Here is a 19,805-nt window from a genome sequence, read left to right as displayed (position 1 = left end):
TTTTTTTTTTGGCCTCACTGTGTGGTATGTGGGATCCTAGTTCCTCAACCAGGGATCGAACCCACACTGGCAACAGGGCAGTCCCAACCACTGGACCACCAAGGAAGTCCTTCTGCCTACTTTTTATATCTGAAATGTTTGATAATAAAACACTAAAAGGAAGAGAAATAACAAGATGCTTCAAAGCTCCTCGTGAGCAGCTGATTGAATAGCGGATGGGCTGTGTCAAGGAGGCATCTATTGACTGGTGGTTAACCGGGAGGGCTGTGGGCTTTTCTCCACTGGAGATGGCTGGAGTGATGGCGGAGGAGACCGAGTTTTCAGGAAAATGGCCCTGGGGTGGGGAGGGGAAGAGTGACAAGTGTGAGCCCAAGTGAGAAGCCTCTCGGTGTGAGGAGGCCCCGGTTACCCAGGTTGAGACCTGGCTCTGATCAGACACAGCTCACCAGCCAGTTCCCTTACCTCAGCCTCGTTCTCCCTCCCTGCGGCCCTCCAGTGCCAAATCCAATTTTCCCAGTGACAAGGAGGAGGATTAATATAATCAGAGCCATGGGCTTGCCCTAAAAACATGGCTCCTGGGGAACAAGGAAATGACTTTCTAGGTCAGGTCAGCATAGTAAATCTTTTAGGCTTTGCAGGCCACATCATTTGGTCTCTGTTGTAACAACTCAGCTCCAGACTCGTAGCATGAAAGCAGCCATAGACAATATGCGACACAGGGGCATGGCTGTGTTCCAACACAGCTCTCTTTACAAAAGTAGGTGCTGGGCCATATTTGGCCCCGGGCTCTGGTTTGCTGAGCCCTGTTCTAGATGGACGCCAATAACCCAAGTCATAGTCTCATGCAGGAGCGACAAATAATATAAATAGAAGTGAGTGGGTGGAAAAGATGAAAGGACAGGGAAGGTTATGATCAGATCAGGAATTTGGGAAGTTGAGATGTGACGGTCTTCAGGGGCGACCCATTCTAAGATGTGACCGTTCTGTTGGGTGACTGTCACAAAGGAAGATGGGGGTCATGCAATCACACGGCCTGGAGGCCTTGGTGTCGGAGGTGTCATCAGTATGAATAACGAAGTATCTGAGAGGCTTATAGGGTGGGTTGAAGAAGATGCTGCATGTGAAATCCAGGAGCTGTCAAGGGTGGAGTAATAATGGTCTGGAAGTCAAAGTGGAGATAGTGCAGTGTAGGGGTTGGGACCCTGGGCTCTGGAATCACAGTTCTGCATACTAAACCGTGCTCTACCATTTCCAGCCATGTGACTCAGCACACACGACTTAAGCTTTCAGAGCCTCAGTTTTTCCATCTGTAAAATGGTCTTTCATCTAAACAAAGCTGGTTCCTTACCTAGGAGAAACTCTGGTGCCAGCTATTAAGGAAATACATCTTTCCCCACTATTGACACATATATGAATGGGTACATTTCAGTTGTTTTTTTTTTTCAAATTGTCAATCCTTTGTGTTGATCAAAAAAATTAAAGAACTGAGAAAGAAGACTCAAATTACTAAAATTAGAAATGAAAAATGGGCCATTTATACTGATCTTACAGATATAGGAATTGTAATGGAACACTATGAACATTGTATGCCAACAAATTAGGTAACCAACGTGAAATGGACCAAGTACAAGAAAGACACAAACTACTGAATTTTTTTTTATCTCTGTAACATCATTGTTCACATATTTGAGACTTTATTATTAGGTGAGGTATATTAAAATTTGTTTTTAAAAAAAATAAATGTATAATCTTGATCCCTTTGTGATTATGAAGCACTCATTTTCTTCTCTAGTATTACTTTTTGCCCTAGAATTTGCTCTACCTGATATGAGTGTAGTTTTACATTGTTTTCTTTTGGTTATTATTTCATGTTATATTTTTCATAGCGATTACTTTATACATTTAAGAATCCTTATATTTAAGGTGTACCTTTTATAAGCAACATACAGTTGGCTGTTTTCTGTCCACTTTGACCATCTTTTTCATTTAATGGGAGTGTTAATCCAACTAAGTACAATTTTTGCTGTATTTGGATTTAAATCTAAATCCAATCTGATTTAAATTAAATTTAAATCAGAAGGGAATGTGAAATAAATATATTTTCAGATAAACAAAAGAAGGGAGAATTTGTTGCTACTAGATCTATTGTAAAAGAAAGTCTAAAGAAATTTTTTTCAGGTTTATACACAGAACTGCAGGAAAAGATTAAGAACACAGGGAAGGGTACATTAGTAAATCTATACAAATAATAGTAGTAATATATTATGTAATTTAAAATATATGCAGAATGAAAATAAATGACACTAAAAGTGTTATCCAAGAAGTGTAAATATACTACTTCAAGGTAGATTGTAACAAGCAAAGGATGAATGTTGAATTTCTTATTTTTGATAACCAACAAAATAACAAATATATCACTAACAATCTAATGAAAAGTGAAAGTGTTAGTCACTCAGTTGTGTACAACTCTTTGCGGCCCCATGGATTGTAGCCTGCCAGGCTCTTCGTCCATGGAATTCTCCAGGCAAGAATATTGGAGGGAGTAGCCATTCCCTTCTCCAGGGAATCTTCCCAAACTGGGGATCAAACCTGGGCCTCCTGCATTGCAGGCAGATTCTTTATCATCTGAGTTACAGGGAAGCCCAACAATCTAATAAATGTGGCAAATGGAATAATAAACATTTGATTAATCTAAAAGAAGATGGTACAATATGAAACATACAGTAAGAAGGTAGATTTAAATCCAAATACATTTCAGTTGTTTTGAAGGGAGTTATTTTTAATTTATTTGCTTATCTATTCAGCTAATATTTATTATATGCTTAATTGTGCTCTAAAATCATGAGGCAGGCATTTTCATAAATTGGCTGGCTACCATTTACTGGATGCCTACTATGTGTCATGGAACCATGACACAGACTAACATGGTCATTTGTCTTCATGGACAGATTTTATGCACAGTTGGAATTGCAATGTATGTGGACTTATTTATGCTAATTCAATGTGCTTTTGGCGGAAGGAGAGATAGGGAGAGGGAGAGAAATAGAGAGAAACAAGATCTTTTAAAAATGCAGGCAATTTCCCCTGCATTTACTCTGGAGGTGAAGCATAAAATGGGACACAGTATTTAGCTCTCTCCTTAGTGTCTTCAGTTTTATGTGACACTTACCATATGAGCAGCCTAGAAGGCGACTGCTTCCTTCTGTGTCTGTCTGTCTGCCTACATAACTGACCTACCTACCTACCTACCAACCAAGCATCTATATAGTGTTTATGTGTGTGCTCAGTCGTGTCAGACTCTTTGTGGCCCCACAGACTGTAGCCTGTCAGGCTCCAATGTCCATGGAATTTTCCAGGCAAGAATACTGGAGTGGGTAGCCATTCCCTTCTCCAGGGGAATCTTCCTCACCGGAGGGTCAAACCCGAGTCTCTCGCTTTGCACACAGTTTCTTTACTGTCTGAGCCACCAGGGAAGCCCTGCTGTTTACTCAGGTACTATTTGAACAGTATATAAATATTACCTAATTTAACCCCCATGACAACCCTACAAAGTGGGAACTATTATTTACCCACTGTGTTAATCAAGTTAGCCTAGACTAGGTTGCAGTTACAAACAACAGCAGAAAGAACAGTTTATTTCATACTTATGCAAAGACTGATACAGGTTGGACAGCCTCTTATAATAAATTAAATTATATTTGGAACATCTCATTTTTGAAGTCACTAAAACAAAAAGAAGAAAAGAATGGAGGAACCACCCTCATTCTTAATCTTCTCGCCTCTCCTCACAGAGCAAGGCCTCAAAACAGCTGTAAGGAAGGGTGAGATATGTAAGGAAACACTGGAGAGCCCATGGGTTCTAGCTGTGCCGGCAGCAGCCGTATGTCAGAGAAAAAGCTGAGGCGCAGCGATGTACGTTACTTCCCAAGGTCGAAAGCTAGGAAATAGCAGGGGTAGGATTCGGACCGAGGCTGCCTGGCTCCAGAGTCAGTGCTTGTTGGAGCACGACTGCTTACTCCGCCCTTCTGCCTATCACCTGGTACTTAGTGATCAGTACTAAGATGGAAAACACAGGCTACCTGAGACCACTGGAAAGATGCCACGTCTTTATATGGGTAATTTAACGTGTGCCAAGGGAAGGTTTTGGCTAAGTGTGATTTTCATCTTATGTGCTCATTTTAGAGTCAGCTCCTGTGTCAGATGCCGCTCCTTTGAATATATTATGTGTCGTAGCATTTATTGCCTCAAATAATCTTAACTACCAGCCGAGGGAGCCATCTAAAGTATGAGTCTGGATTTATTTTAATGTTCTGCTTAAAATAAATTCTCCCAAGTCCAGCTGTCTTTGAGACTTGACATCATCATATTGTCAGATCACAGCTGGGAGGTTGCGATCATTTCTCACCGGCGGACCAGTAGCTGCCTATTGCTTATCACATAAATGATGGGTCCTTGTCCCATAGGTCCCAATAATTTAATAAGCTCTTCACGCTGCCCATCGCTTTTCAGCTACTCATTTCTTTTCCATAACTCTTTGCTTTAAGATCTGCACTTTTATGTAGCTGTTTTATATAAACATTGACGACCCTTTAAAAATTCTTAGGTTTATACAAATAATGAAATTTTATGATATATAATCTATACATATCTGTTAAACTATACAGTGAAAGGAAACATTTTAATTCAAGGATCATCATAGAATTAAATAACTCTAGATCTAAGTTCTTTCAAAGGGATGTTTCACTCCAAATGGCAAGACTATGGCTTTTGTCTTCCCCTCTTCATTATTTTGTAGTTTTCATATTGTCTACAGAGTTACATTAAGAACTAAAAAGAATTGCAAAATGAAAGAGTATTTATTCTATTTCATTTCATTCCATTTTCTTGTTGTATTTTAGACATTATGTTTTTTCCAGCCCTGCACTGATTTCCCCCTTCTTTTGGTTACAGTACTCCCTGTGTTTTTGGAAGGATCATCCCTCTCCCCTTCTCAGTTCAAGCACAAAGTGAACTGACTCCACCTCTGGCTCTGGGCTGAGTTTGTGACCCAGTATGTGACCAGAGCAGTGAATTCCCCTGACCACCACGGTTAATGAGAGACAAGCCCAGAGACAGCCCCAAGATTTTTCAAGAAGCAACCAGGAAAACTTTTCTGTCTTTTCCTCTAGATTTCAAACTTTGAGGTTATAAGCCTTGAGCAGCTGAGGGCAATTATCTAAAGAGACTGTACCTGGGGTAACAGCAGAACTGAGAGGCGGCCAGAGTCTGAGTCCCTACGGCACTGTTTTGAACCTCTCTGACCTCATCTGAAGCGAACTCTACCCCTATTAGTAAAGTGAATTAATAAATACCTTTTTTCTTTTCCTTTTTCAAGATAAATACTCCCCCCCATTTATTCTGTTTTTGCTTAAGCCATTCTGAGTAAGAGTTATGATACTTGCACGTGAAAGAGCCCTGATATGTTCTCCTACATAATATTTACCCAGCTACCCTCTTGAATTCCATATTAGTCAGCTCTCTCTAGATTTTGCTGTAGTAACAAACAACCCTTACATCTCAATACCTTATAACAACAAAGATTTATTCTTCACCCAGTTTTGTTGGCTATGTTTCCTCTTTGCCCTGCTCCAAGTCTCTTTTTATTCTGGGGCCTGGGAAGGAGGAACAGCACCTTCCTCAGTCCCACAGCAGAGGGAGAAGGGCAACGAGCAACCCAGGCCAATATTACTTCTGCTCACACTTCACTGTTCAGTACAGGGCCCGTGAGAAAGCTCAATATCAGTGTTATAGGGAATTGACACCACTTGCTTCAGGAGAAACTGCAGGCGAATGGAAGAGCAGGGATGCAGGATTCTCTTATAGAGAAAGGAGTGATAGTTGGGAGAAATGAAACAATCTGCGCATGTTCCAATCAGCCTGAGGAGGGGGGTCTTCATCCCCACCTTTCAGCAGCGGCAGATTACATCATTTCTCCTCTTTTCCTTGCTCCTATTTGTGAATCCAGTGCTGTCCTCTTATTGAATGGAGTCCTGATTTAACCAGCCCATAAGAAACAGTGAAATTGTTTGCTATCATACTAAGAACAGGAAACATTTAACTTTTTATTTTGACCAAAAAGTATTAGTCCAGTTTGCTTGCACAGATCAATCACTAAATAAATACAAGGAACAAAAAGCACACTGCTGCCTCTCTGGCCCAGTGTCCCTGGGGAAAAGGCTCATGAAAAACATCATTAAAACTGAGACCTTCAATGAAACAAAGATTATGTTATAGAAGAGAAAAGAAAAGTTTGCTTTGGGCGAAATCTCTTTTCAGCTAAGTTCTACCGTTGGATAAAAGAAAAGAAAAATCCTCAATACTTTCAGATTGGTGAAAGGTATCTTATGACCAAAACCCGAGATGAAAACAGAAGACTCACTGTGCCGTTTGAGGACAAACACCAGCGTTTGTAGGATGGTCTGTGCTGAGCTTAAGCATTTTGTGAGACCCAAAACGCTCATGCCTTCAGAACGGCACAGGAAATGGCATGCATTCTGCACTAAAGATCATAGTTAGATGGTAGCCTGGCAGAAAATTTGTTGTCATGCCCTGTTGAAAGGAAAAAATCCTTTAGATTCATTTTGTCTTATAGAAGATTTCTGTCTCAGTAATTCCAAAGGCCAGAGTATCCTGATAATCATTTTTTTTTTTTTTTTGCTCTTTATGTTAACTTTCGTCTTCAAACAGGAAGGAAAGAGAGCTGCTTCCTGAATTCAGGACATGCTGAGTGCCTCCCTCTCACTGGAGGTGTGTCGTGGGGGTGGCCCTTTCCCTGGGGCACACAGTCTGCTTCCTCTCCTTTTTCCTGTCGTTTCTGTGTGGCTCTTTGGGGACAAGCTCTGGGAGCCTGCGTGAGGCAGCATGGCAGACACCTCTGGGTTCCAGTCTGAGCTCTGACATTTAGGAGTTGGAGTATTAGTTTCCTATGACTGTTTAGTAAATTACCACAACCTTGGTGGCTTAAAGCAGCACAGATTTATCTTTTTACAGTTCTGGAGGCTGCTGGTGCTGCTGCTAAGTCGCTTCAGTCGTGTCCGGCTCTGTGTGATCCCATAGACAGCAGCCCACCAGGCTCCCCCGTCCCTGGAGTGGGTTGCCATTTCCTTCTCCAATGCATGAAAGTGAAAAGTGAAAGTGAAGTCACTCAGTCATGTTCGACCCTCAGCAATCCCATGGCCTACAGCCTTCCAGGCTCCTCCGTCCATGGGATTTTCCAGGCAAGAGTACTGGAGTGGTGTGCCATTGCCTTCGTTCTGGAGGCGGAGGCTAGAAGCCCAAAATCAGTTTCACAGGGCTCAGGTCTGTGTTGACAAGGCTGGTCCCTTCTCGAGACTCTAGGGGAGAATTCTTTTCTTGTCTTTTCTGGTATCTGGAGGCTGCCTGCATCCTGGAAGGCTCCTGACCCTTTCCTTGCATTGCTCTGACCTCTTGTTCCTGTTGTCATGGGGCCTGCTTCTGTAGCAGTATCTCCATTTGCTTCCCTCTCATAAGGACCCTTGTGATTATATCATTAGGCCCACCTAGATAATCCAGGATAATCTCAAAACTATTCATTTAATCATAGCTACAAAGCCTTTTTTGCCATATAAGGGAGTATATGTACACACACACACACACACACATATATATATATATTCACAGAGTCTGGGGATTGGAGGTGGATGTCTTGGGACCTGTATGCAGCCAACATAATGTATGATGTTAGGTGACCTGGAGCTATCCCTTCACACCTCTGGACCTTACTTCTCTCTTCTGTACTATGGGGATGGTAATAAAACCTACATCATAGGGTTGCTGAGACAGTTAAAAGATGGCATCAGAGTTTTTTTGTTGCAAGCAATGGAAAGTTAAAAGCTACTTGAGAAAAAGGGAATGTATTGAAGGTAAAAAGGTAACCCACAGACACAAAAGGAAATGTAAGGGTCTGGCCTAAGAAGCAGGTTTAGGGACCCAGGGTGTATAGACCCCTCTAGTCTCTGACATTCCACTCAAGATTCCTGTTCCAGGGAAAGGGCGTCTGCTTGGCTCACCCTGGGTTTCAGATGCACACCTTGGCCCGGGGATGGCAAGGCACCGTAACCCACGTTACCCCTGACATGGGGTGGGGAGCAGTCAGAACCAAATCTGAGGGCTGATACCACAAGAAGGGGGAGGGTACGAAAGGCAAATAAAAATGAAAGATAGTCTTACTGCAGAGGGCTTGCGGTAGGTATTCAAAGAATGATAGCTTTTATCTTATCCTTAATCTTAAGAGAATAGTAACCGTTGCTTTGGCAAGATGAAACATGGGGAGCAGCATGACCAGGCAAGAGGAAGACAGAGTATCTGCCTTTAACCTCAGCTCTGCCACTGATACATTCTGACATTAAGGGAAGCCCTCTATTTTCTTATCTATAATAATACTTATTCACTCAAAAATGCTTATTGAATGCCTGCCTTTTTCCAGGCACTTTTTCTAGGTACCACAGATACAAGATACCATAGGTACAAGAGACAGAAAGTCTTGGCTCTTGTGGAATTTACCTTGTAAGGACAGACAATAACCAAACTCACAAATAAACATATTGTATAATGTAAAGAAGACCCAAGTGCTTTGAAGAAAAATAAAGCCGAGTAAGTGGATTGAGAGTCACAGGCCTGGGGTAAGAGGTACTAGTGTTTTTAGGGAAGGCAGGGAAGCTCACTTCTCCAAGGAGGTGACACTGACACCTGAATGACACGCGGAGGGAGCCAACTTTATGAAGACTGGAAGGAAGAGTGTTCCAGGCAGAGGGAACAGCCACTGCGAAGTCCCAGAGACAGGAACATGGCCAGTGAGGCACGAAGAGATGAGGGAGGCCGAGAGAATGGGAGGACAAGAGACAGAGGCTAGAGAGGCTGCCTCTCTGGTGGGGCCTCGGATGCCGTGATGAAGAGTTTGGATTCTTCTTTTTTTTCTTTTGAGCATGATAGGAAACCACTGGAGGGTTCTGAGCAGAAGAGTGAAGTAATCCAATTTATCTTTTAAAAAGATCACCCTGGCAGCTGGATGGGGCATTGCATTACTAGTGCGAACAGGGAGGCCAGTGAGCAGGCGCTTGCAGGCAGGAGATGATTGTGGCTTGCAGCGGAGAAGGTGAGAAGAGGTCGGATTTGGGATCTATTTTGATGTTGGATGCGGAGTGACAGAGAGCTAAGGCAAGAATGACTTGGAGATTTCAGGCCCAAGCAAGTAGCTGAATGGAAAACCATTTACTGAAATGCTTTGGGGAAAATTAGAGTTAGATATTGAAAGTTAATAGGTTTACTGAAGAATCACAACTTACTGGGAATAAAAACATGAAACCTTTTTTTCTCCAATAACTACATCACCATATTCCATTGAATCTCTCTTCCCTCTAGGAAGTAGCCCTTTAATAACCTTTTGGTCAAATTCCATAACTTCCTACTCACTGTTTTTAGATAGTCTAATTTCACTGTTTGGGTTCATCTTGTTTATTTTTAAATCCTGAGTCTTTAGTCTCATCCTGTATGCAAAACTCATCTTTCCTGGTTCCCAGCTCCAGCCACAATTGTCTATGATTCAGGGGTCCTTGACCTTGGACGATAGAGAAATTACCTCTTTATTTTCACTGATCTCTAACTGAAATTTAGCCTCTCTTTTACTTATGAATGTAGGACACAAACTTCAATAGTATCCACAGTAACTGTAACTTTGTCTCTAATAGCAACCATCAGATGTTTTCACATCCAGCTATGGTTGTTACAGTGATCTTGAAATATCATTTACACTTGTCTCTTTCTTCAAATTATATTAGTTAATGGAACTGCCATTAGCGGTTTTATTTACAGCATGATTTAGAAGCAAGTACATTAGTATTTTACCAACAGTTTTAAAAAATCTTTTGATAACTATTGTTGTTGTGTTCAGTCACTCAGTCGTGTTCGATTCTCTGCAACCCCATGGAGTGCAGCCCACCAGGCTCCTCTGTCCATGGATTTTCCAGGCAAGAATACTGGAGTGGGTTGCCATTTCCTCCTCCAAGGGATCTTCCCAACCCAGAGACTGAAACTGTGTCCTCTGTGTCTCCTGCATTGATAGGCTGATTCTTTACCACTGCACCATCTGGGAATCCCATTTTGATAACTATATTTTAATATAATTGGTTTGCTTAAAAATCTTATGTATTTACTATTGTATTTTTAAAAATATTATTCAGAGAAAGAAATCCAAATTTCCAAAATGTAAAGGGATTATGGCACAAAACAAGCTAAGATCCACTGTAAGAAGTTTGGAAGAGATGAGGAAGGAGGTGGTCTGCTCTTCTCAGACACCCCTGGAGCAGGAAGAAGGACACAGGAAGAGACAGGTCTCCTTAAGTTTCTCCTTAAACCAGTTTGGAGAAAACATGTACTCAGTTACGAAGAGACTAAATAACACAGCAATCTGGGCATATTTATCGAACAGCATAAAATAACCAGCCCTGGTCTTGAAGATGGTTAAACCTGCAGCCCAAGGGTGAGCACAAGGTCTCGCAGTGTATTGTTAGGGAGCACTGTTGACTGGACCCTTATGTGGCTTCCGATGATGGGGTTGGTAAACTGGGACTTGACCCTGTGTTTATGTGGGAGAATGATTCAGCCCCATGCTGGGTAATAACTGTTTTGTTCGTCTCTCAGAGTGGAGTTGGTGGGCGGGTAAGCAAGAGGTTTCTTGGAGCCATTCCTCATGTCATGAAAGGCTGGATTAAAAGAATCCTAGGAGATTCTGGACCTAATGACTAGTCTGGAAGTCCCATTCCAGATAACTTCTACTGCAGGGGTCCCCAACGTCCAGGATCTAATGCCTGGAGGCATTACTAATCACTGATCTGAAGCGGAGCTGATGTAATAATAATAGAAATAAAGTGCACAGTAAAGGTAACACACTTGAATCAAACCACCTCCTACCCCTGGCCCATGGAAAACTGTCATCCACGAAACCAGGCTCTGGTGCCAAAAAAGTTGGGGACCACTACTCTATTGTACTTCTTCCAAATATTTGAGGTTCATTACTCAGGATGGTGATGCCTCCAACATAGAATGTTTGGGAAACCAATCAAGGCTGAGGGCAGGGACTGGGTAATCTCTTTTGCTGAATACCATGAGTAGAGGTTTTCAAATGCCGGCCCTATGAATTGGTGAAAGGTTTTATGAATGATGGTTGATTTAAGGCCTGTGTCATTTTGTAAATGACTTTGCATCTAGCTTGTTCTTTCATGTTACAAGAAAACAGCTTTATCTTTTACCTAATGAAAAGTGGAACAAATTTGGATTTCAAGATTCAGTTTTCAATATAAAGCAAGCCATTCTCCTTTCTGCTTTCTTCTTCATAAATGCCATTTCAGACGAGATCAGGCGCATTTAGAATGGAATGGCCATAGACCATAAATGCCATTTCAGATGGTAACTTTCATCTTGCAACTGGATGGAGAAATTAATAAAGACTAACTTCTCAGATTCTCTTGTGCATTTTGTGAGTATGCTATAACTTTTCTAGGTCCTGAAAAAGTTTACTGATCCTCCCAAAATTGTGGGGAGCGGGGGAAGAATTGTGTGTGTGTGTGCATGCACATGTGTGTGTATTTATACACACATGTGTACACAGTCAGAAGAATAAATTCTTGTTCCTTCTCAAAATTACAGAATCAATTGTGATTCAAATAGATTTAATTCAGGTTTGAGGGGAAAAAAAAGAGAGGACCTGACAAATGTGCCAATAAGACAATTCTTGGAAACACTCAGCAGTGCTGTTGCCGCGCTGGAATGCTCAAACCTGTTTGCTCAGGGGTGGGGGTCGGGGGTCCAGTTTAAGCCCCTGGGAGCCTCAGCTGCCTTCTCCTGGGATTGACACTCTTGTTTCCCCTCGCCTCCCCAGTTCCCCAAAGATGAGCAGTCACCTCTACTCGATCTCAATTTTTATTTGACCTGAAGCCAGTTGCACTGATTCCAAGAGAGAGAAAAGGGCTTGGCATGGCTTCTATCCTTTTGAGCTGGGCTGCTGAAATGACTAATAATTCATAGGGACTCCTCTCCAAAGATTAAGTTCTCTTCATCTGCCCTGATTCACACTTATTCTTGGTTTGGGAACTAGACAGTTCAGTTCAGTCACTCAGTTGTGTCTGACTCTTTGCAACCCCATGGACTGCAGCACACCAAGCTTCCCTGTCCTTCATCAACTCCCGGAGTTTACTCAAACTCATGTCCATTGTGTTGGTGATACCATCCGATCATCTCATCCTCTGTCGTCCCCTTCTCCTCCTGCCTTCAATCTTCCCCAGCATCAGGGTCTTTTCCAATGAGTCGGTTCTTCGCATAAGGTGGCCAAAGTATTGGAATTTCAGCTTCAGCATCAGTCCTTCCAATGAATATTCAGGACTGATTTCCTTTAGGATGGACTGATTTGATCTCCTTGCAGTCCAAGGGACTCTCAAGAATCTTCTCCAACACCACAGTTCAAAAGCATTAATTCTTCAGCACTCAGCTTTCTTTATAGTCCACCTCTAACATCCATACATGACTACTGGAAAAACCATAGCTTTGACTAAACAGACCTTTGTTGGCAAAGAAATATTTCTGCTTTTTAATCTGTCTAGGTTGGTAATAGTTTTTCTTCCAAGGATCAAGTGTCTTTTAGTTTCATGGCTATGGTCACCCTCTGCAGTGATTTTGGAGCCCCCCAAAATAAACTCTTTCACTGTTTCCATTGTTCCCCCATCTATTTGCCATGAAGTGATGGGACCGCATGCCATGATCTCAGTTTTCTGAATGTTGAGTTGTAAGCCAACTTTTTCACTTTCCTCTCTCACTTTCATCAAGAACTAGACAGAGCCCCATTATTTCATCATGAAAGCCGGGGTGTCATTAAAGGTGGCCTCACATTACTGCTTAAAGGCCTAGTAGAAATCTCATTTCGCGTTTTGGAGATGCCATTGTGATGCAAAGTGATTTGGGGGTCTCATTATTACCGGAAGCCCTTTGTTGGACTGACTGGGCCTGTCGTGTCCCCAGATTCTCCGTCTCCTCTCCTATCCTACGATTATTCCAAAATGGGGATACAGATACTTTGAGGATTTCGTGGTGTCAGTGCAGAGAAACATACTGAAAACAGGAAAATTGCGGCTCCACAGAAAGGCCCCAGCAAGCCTGCCCTCAGATACCCATGACACACTCCACATTGTTCTGCTGTCCTGACACTGGATTTCTCAGGCAAATGAACACCTGCCAAGTTATTGCTGTAAGAATTAATCAAGAGAGCATTTTCAATGATTACAACTTCTCCTCGCTCATTTTTTTTCCTTCCAGGCAAATGGCTGTGCTTTCCTCTGTTGAACACTCATAGCTGCTAGACCCTGAATTCTATGTGAAAGAATTTTTGAGTTGTCCTCCTCTTTTCTGTGGACCACTTCCTGTGGCCCCTTTCCTGGGCAGTTTAAATTCTCAGCAGGAAAGGGTCAGTGACCTTGAATGACCCGTGTCACCCCTCTATGCCTGAGTTTCTTCACTCTAAAAGAAGGACAACAACAGCTCATTATTAACGTGAGGATTTAATGAAACAGTGCGTGGAAAGAGCCCAGCACACTGGGCCAAGCAGAGGCTCATCCCACAAGGATTTATTGAGTGTCTCCTATGTGCCAGACATGCTCCCAACTGCTGGAAATGCCAGAGGAGCAAACGCAGGCCCAGTTTCTGCTCTCATGGAGCTTTCAGTCCAGTTGAGGATTTGGGTGTTAATTAAACAATTACACAGATTTGTAACTCCAAATTGGGCCAAGAACTAGGAAGGAAAATTATACAGTGGCCCTGATCTAATCAAAGCACATGGTTTCATAATGTTTGAGTGGTGATTAGAAGAAAGAATACGAGTAAACTGGGAGAAAGAGGTCTCAGCCCCAACGTGCCTTTGAGCACATTAGGAAAAAAGGCCTCTGCCCTGGAACAGAAGTGGCAGAGCATGTGCTGGGGCTTCAGTGCCTCTGGCCCATCTGCCAGGAGCCCTTGAGCAGAGAACAACTTGTACAACTATATGCCGTGATCTGGCTGGAAGTAAGAGGATATTGGAGACAGAAGAAAGCCCCTCTGCCAAGGCCCTGAGGTGGGAGGGCACACTGGGGGAGATGAAAGGGGCCCCTCTGGTTGGAGCCAAGGAGCAAGGCTGGTGGGAGGGGAGTCAGGGTGCTCTGAGCACATGTCAGCTGGCATTGATGCATGATAGCATTATTCTCACGAAGTCACTGCCAGCCCACCAAGGTCTCCTCAGAAACACCAAGGTTTCTCTAGACGCTGTTGATTTTTAACTAGTGAAAGCAAATTCATTCAGGGGTGTGATTTGCTGGCGTCACAACTGAGATTTATAGAATAAGGGCAATGTTCAAGGAGGGACGTTTAATGGGAAAGCAGGGAGACCGTGTGCCTCCAGAAAGACAGAAATGCTCTCTTAAAGCCCAGAAAACTAGATATTAGGCAAAAAGAAGTGGGAACAAAAAACAGAACAAACAAACAAAAAAGCAAATAAAAGCACAGCATTAGGGAAAGGTTTCTCACAGCACTATCATTTGGAGGTTGTAATTCTCTCTCCAGAGAAGTAGACTCTCCTTTCCTTGGCCTCTTAAAAAAGACCCGCCCAGCTGGAGACCCAGGACCTGGCAACACTGCCCTTGCTAGAAATGGTCCTGATCGCCCCTCAGGTTCTTTCTGGCTTTGATGTCTTTGATTTTGGAGTAATCCAAAAGAGTATTCATTAATTCACACAAATATACTGTATCAAGGGTGGAATTTTTTGTTGTTGTTTTTAAGTCTGAGTGTAGTGGGAAATAAAACCCCAGATCCTAGAGAATTGTGCATTGTTGCCTGTTAGCTCTGGAGTCTGCCGGGCTGGACATCTGCAAACGGTGGCCCAGCAGAGTTCTGGTGTCAGCACAAATTGTGAGGGAAGCCTGGGCTTGGGGAACTGGGTGAGTCTGGATCCAGATGCTGATAGGCCACTTACAAGCTGTGTGACCCTGAGCAGGTTCGTCAACCTCTCTCCATACTCAGTGAGAGTGGCTGTAAACTCAAGTGATGGCTGTCATTAGGGAGAGCCTTGCAGCCAGGACTCTCAGGGATCCCCCACATGCAAAGTCATTTCTGGGGATCCTGCCTGGAAAGCAGCCTCCATGCCACCTACATTCTTTCAGGGATTTATTTCTTTGCATTATATCTGAAAAGTCTTGACTTTGGGTCTTTCAGAGATAGCAGTGCTTTGGGGAAACATAAGGAATCAGAATTAAGTCAGACTTGTAAAATCTTGTCAGCAGTTAGTAATCTCTAAACAGCTTTTAGGAAATAAACAACAACAAAAAAAAGAGCATTTAGTCATTTTAAATGTGGTATCCATGATCAGAAATCCCATCATAGTCATAGAATTCCACAAGAGCAGACACTGTCAATTTATCCAGCATTTGAGATATTTTATTGCTCGTTAAGATGTAATAGAACTTAACTTTAAAATGTGCTTGACTTAAAACCATATTAAACCGGAATGTACATCAATCAGACAAAATTGAAATATTTCAGGAAAGAAATGAGCTACTTAATTTCCCTCCCAAAAGAGCCCTTTTTTATGTCTCAGTCATGATGCTATATCTAAAGGTGGCTTCTGCTTTTTCTTTTACTTTATGGTCACATATGCAGCTTTCCAGGAGAAGGAAATGGCAACCCACTCCAGTATTCTTGCTTGGAGAATCCTGTGGACAGAGGAGCCTGGCAGGCTACTGTCCATAGGGTCACACAGAGTCGGGCACAACTGAAGCGCCTTAGCATGCATGCATGCATTGGAGAAGGCAATGGCAACCCACTCCAATATTCTTGCCTGGAGAATCCCAGGGACAGAGGAGACTGATGGGCTGCCATCTATGGGGTCGCACTGAGTCAGACATGACTAAAGCGACTTAGCAGCAGCAGCAGCATGCAGCTTTCCAACCTGAGGCCTTCAAAGCAGAGCAGGCTAATAGTGATTTAAGAGTATGCTGGAGGGTATGCTGCTAGTAAGAGCCTAGCAGAGCAGGCTAATAGTGATTTAAGAGTTAAAAAAAAAAAAATTCCATCCAAGATTTTAAAACAAAGAAATGCTAACTCAAGCCTAAACTTTTCTATGAAAAATGACATTGTTGCTTTCTAAGAATGGGACTGGATGAGGCACTTAATCAGAGAGGCCATTATGTTGTCAAAGGCTCTGCTGAGGCTGTAAGACAGATTCTCATGGGCTTATGATCATTTTATTGCCTTTCAGCCCACGGCCGGCAATCCCACTCTCCCTCCTGCTGACAGAATCGGAAGCGGCACTCTATATTCAGTCCTTCTGGAGAGCCTATCTGGTAAGCGTCATGTGCAATTTTGGCATTTCGTCTGATGGGGAGTTTGTGTACTGTGAACGACTCAAGGGAAAACCTGTAGATGAATTTGAAACACAGGTTAGGATAGCTAACATCCAGACCTTGGAAATAGGATTCTCTGTAAAACAGGTCTTAAAGAGTAATTTAGAATTTCTACCAAAACTTATTTCACAATTGTCATTAAAGCTACCCTGCAACCTTTTTAAAATTTTACTTTTTATTGAGGTAAGAGTTGACTCATTGGAAAAGACTCTGATGCTGGGAGGGATTGGGGGCAGGAGGAGAAGGGGACGACAGAGGATGAGATGGCTGGATGGCACCACTGACTTGATGCCGTGATGGACTCGATGGACGTGAGTCTGAGTGACCTCCAGGAGTTGGTGATGCACAGGGAGGCCTGGCGTGCTGCGATTCATGGGGTCGCAAAGAGTCGGACACGACTGAGCGACTGAACTGAACTGAACTGAACTTTAGTTTATAACATTTTTTATGTTTCGTGTGTATGACATATTCCTGCCTTGTATGCACTACAGCATGCTCACCAATAGAAATTTTGTTTCCATCCATCACCCTACAGTTGATCTCCTTTACCCTCTTCACCCTCCCCCAGCCTCTTCCCCTCTGGTAATCTATATCAACATATTGGTTTGGTTTGGTTCATTTATTTTATGTTTTGGTTTGTCTGGTTGTTTTTTTTTTATTCCACATATAAGTGAAATTATACAAAATTTGTCTTCATCTTACTTAGCGTAACACCCTCAAGGTCTAACCATGTTATTGCAAGTGGCAGGATTTCTTTTTTTGTGTGACTGAGTAATATTTCAGTGTGTGTGTGTGTGTATTACATCTTTACCCATTCATCCATTGATGGGCACTTATTTTGTTTCCCTATCTTGGCTATTGTGAACAATGCTGTGGTGAAAATAGAGGTGTGTATATATATATGTGTGTGTGTATGTATATATATATATATTCAAATTAGTGTTTTCATATTCTTTGGATAATTACCCAGAAGTGGAATAGCGGGATCATATGATGTTCTATTTTTATGTTTTTGAGGGATCCTAATGTGTTCCACAGTGGTTTCACCAGTTTACATTCTCACCAACAGGGCACAAGGTTTCCCTTTTCTCCACATCCTTATCAACACTCATTATTTCTTGACTTTTTGATGATACCCATTACAATAAGGATGCTGAACATCTTTGCATGAGCCTATTGACCATATTTATGTCTTCTTTGTAAAATATCTATTCATCTCTCTGTCTTTTTAAAAAGAGTTTTGCTGTTGTCATTGTTGAATTGTGTAAGTTCTTTGTATATTTTGGATATTAACCCCTTATCAGATATATGATTTGCAAATACCATCTCTCATTCGGAAGATTATCTTTTTGTTTTGTTGATGGTTTCCTTCTCTGTGCAAAAGCTTTTGAGTTTGATGTAGTACCATTTTTTTTTTCTTTTGTCTCCCTTGCCTGAGGAGACATATCCAGAAATATATTGCTAAGACCAAAGTCAAAGATCATACTTCCTATATTTTTTCCTAGGAGTTTTATCATTTCAAGTCTTGCATTCATTCAAGTATTTAGTTCATTTTGAATTGATTTTTGTGTGTGGTGAATATTGGACTACTTTCCTTTTTTAGTATGTGACCATTCAGTTTTCCCAGCAATGTTTATTGAAGAGACTATCCTTTCTCCACTGGATGTTCTTTGCTCCTTTTTTTTTTAAATTTATTTATTTATTTTACTTTACAATATTGTATTGGTTTTGCCATACATTGACTTGAATCCGCCATGAATATACATGTGTTCTCCATCCTGAACCCCCCTCCCACCTCCCTCCCCATCCCATCCCTCTGGGTCATCCCAGTGCACCAGACCCGAGCACCCTGTCTCATGCATCAAACCTGGACTGGCGATTCATTTCACATATGATATTTTACATGTTTCAATGCCATTCTCCCATATCATCCCACCCTCGCCCTCTTCCACAGAGTCCAAAAGACTGTTCAATGTATCTGTGTCTCTTTTGCTGTCTCGCATACAGGGTTATCATTACCATCTTTCTAAATACGATATATATGCGTTAGTATACTGTATTGGTGTTTTTCTCTCTGGCTTACTTCACTCTGTATAATAGGCTGCAGTTTCATCCACCTCATTAGAACTGATTCAAATGTATTCTTTTTAATGGCTGAGTAATATTCCATTGTGTATATGTACCACAGCTTTCTTATCCATTCATCTGCTGATGGACATCTAGGTTGCTTCCATGTCCTGGCTATTATAAACAGTGCTGCGATGAACATTGGGGTACACATGTCTCTTTCCCTTCTGGTTTCCTCAGTGTGTATGCCCAGCAGTGGGATTGCTGGGTCATATGGCAGTTCTATTTCCAGTTTTTTAAGGAATCTCCACACTGTTCTCCATAGTGGCTGTACTAGTTTGCATTCCCACCAACAGTGTAAGAAGGTTCCCTTTTCTCCACACCCTCTCTAGCATTTATTGCTTGTAGACTTTTGGATCGTAGCCATTCTGACTGGTGTGAAATGGTACCTCATAGTGGTTTTGATTTGCATTTCTCTGATAATGAGTGATGTTGAGCATCTTTTCATGTGTTTGTTAGCCATCTGTATGTCTTCTTTGGAGAAATGTCCGTTTAGTTCTTTGGCCCATTTTTTGACTGGGTCATTTATTTTTCTGGAGTTGAGCTGCAGGAGTTGCTTGTATATTTTTGAGATTAATTCTTTGTCAGTTGCTTCATTTGCTATTATTTTCTCCCATTCTGAAGGCTGTCTTTTCACCTTGCTTATAGTTTTCTTTGTTGTGCAGAAGCTTTTAATTTCAATTATGTCCCATTTGTTTATTTTTGCTTTTATTTCCAATATTCTGGGAGGTGGGTCATAGAGGATCCTGCTGTGGTTTATGTCGGAGAGTGTTTTGCCTATGTTCTCCTCTAGGAGTTTTATAGTTTCTGGTCTTACATTTAGATCTTTAATCCATTTTGAGTTTATTTTTGTGTATAGTGTTAGAAAGTGTTCTAGTTTCATTCTTTTACAAGTGGTTGACCAGTTTTCCCAGCACCACTTGTTAAAGAGATTGTCTTTTCTCCATTGTATATTCTTGACTCCTTTGTCAAAGATAAGGTGTCCAAAGGTGTGTGGATTTATCTCTGGGCTTTCTATTTTTTTCCATTGATCTATATTTCTGTCTTTGTGCCAGTACCGAACTGTCTTGATGACTGTGGCTTTGTAGTAGAGCCTGAAGTTAGGCAGGTTGATTCCTCCAGTTCCATTCTTCTTTCTCAAGATTGCTTTGGCTATTCGAGGTTTTTTGTATTTCCATACAAATTGTGAAATTATTTGTTCTAGTT

General features: G+C 41.9%; 1 protein-coding gene across 1 annotated transcript in view; it reads left to right on the top strand.

Annotated features, from left to right (window-relative positions):
- The window catches only part of IQCK (IQ motif containing K), a 168,935-nt gene that overhangs the window by 60,525 nt on the left and 88,605 nt on the right, over nucleotides 1-19,805 (top strand). Inside the window, exon 7 of the mRNA XM_086375538.1 lies at nucleotides 16,328-16,412. Within this exon, the coding sequence (XP_086231664.1) occupies nucleotides 16,328-16,412 (85 nt within the window). The remainder of the gene's footprint in view (nucleotides 1-16,327; nucleotides 16,413-19,805) is intronic.

This window comes from Bos grunniens, chromosome 25 (genome assembly GCF_055505025.1).
Source record: "Bos grunniens cultivar Pamir isolate PY7600 chromosome 25, Bosgru_T2T1.0, whole genome shotgun sequence".
NCBI lineage: Eukaryota > Metazoa > Chordata > Mammalia > Artiodactyla > Bovidae > Bos > Bos grunniens.
The sequence above is the reverse complement of the archived record's forward strand: the minus strand, read 5'-3'. Positions and strand labels throughout refer to the sequence as shown.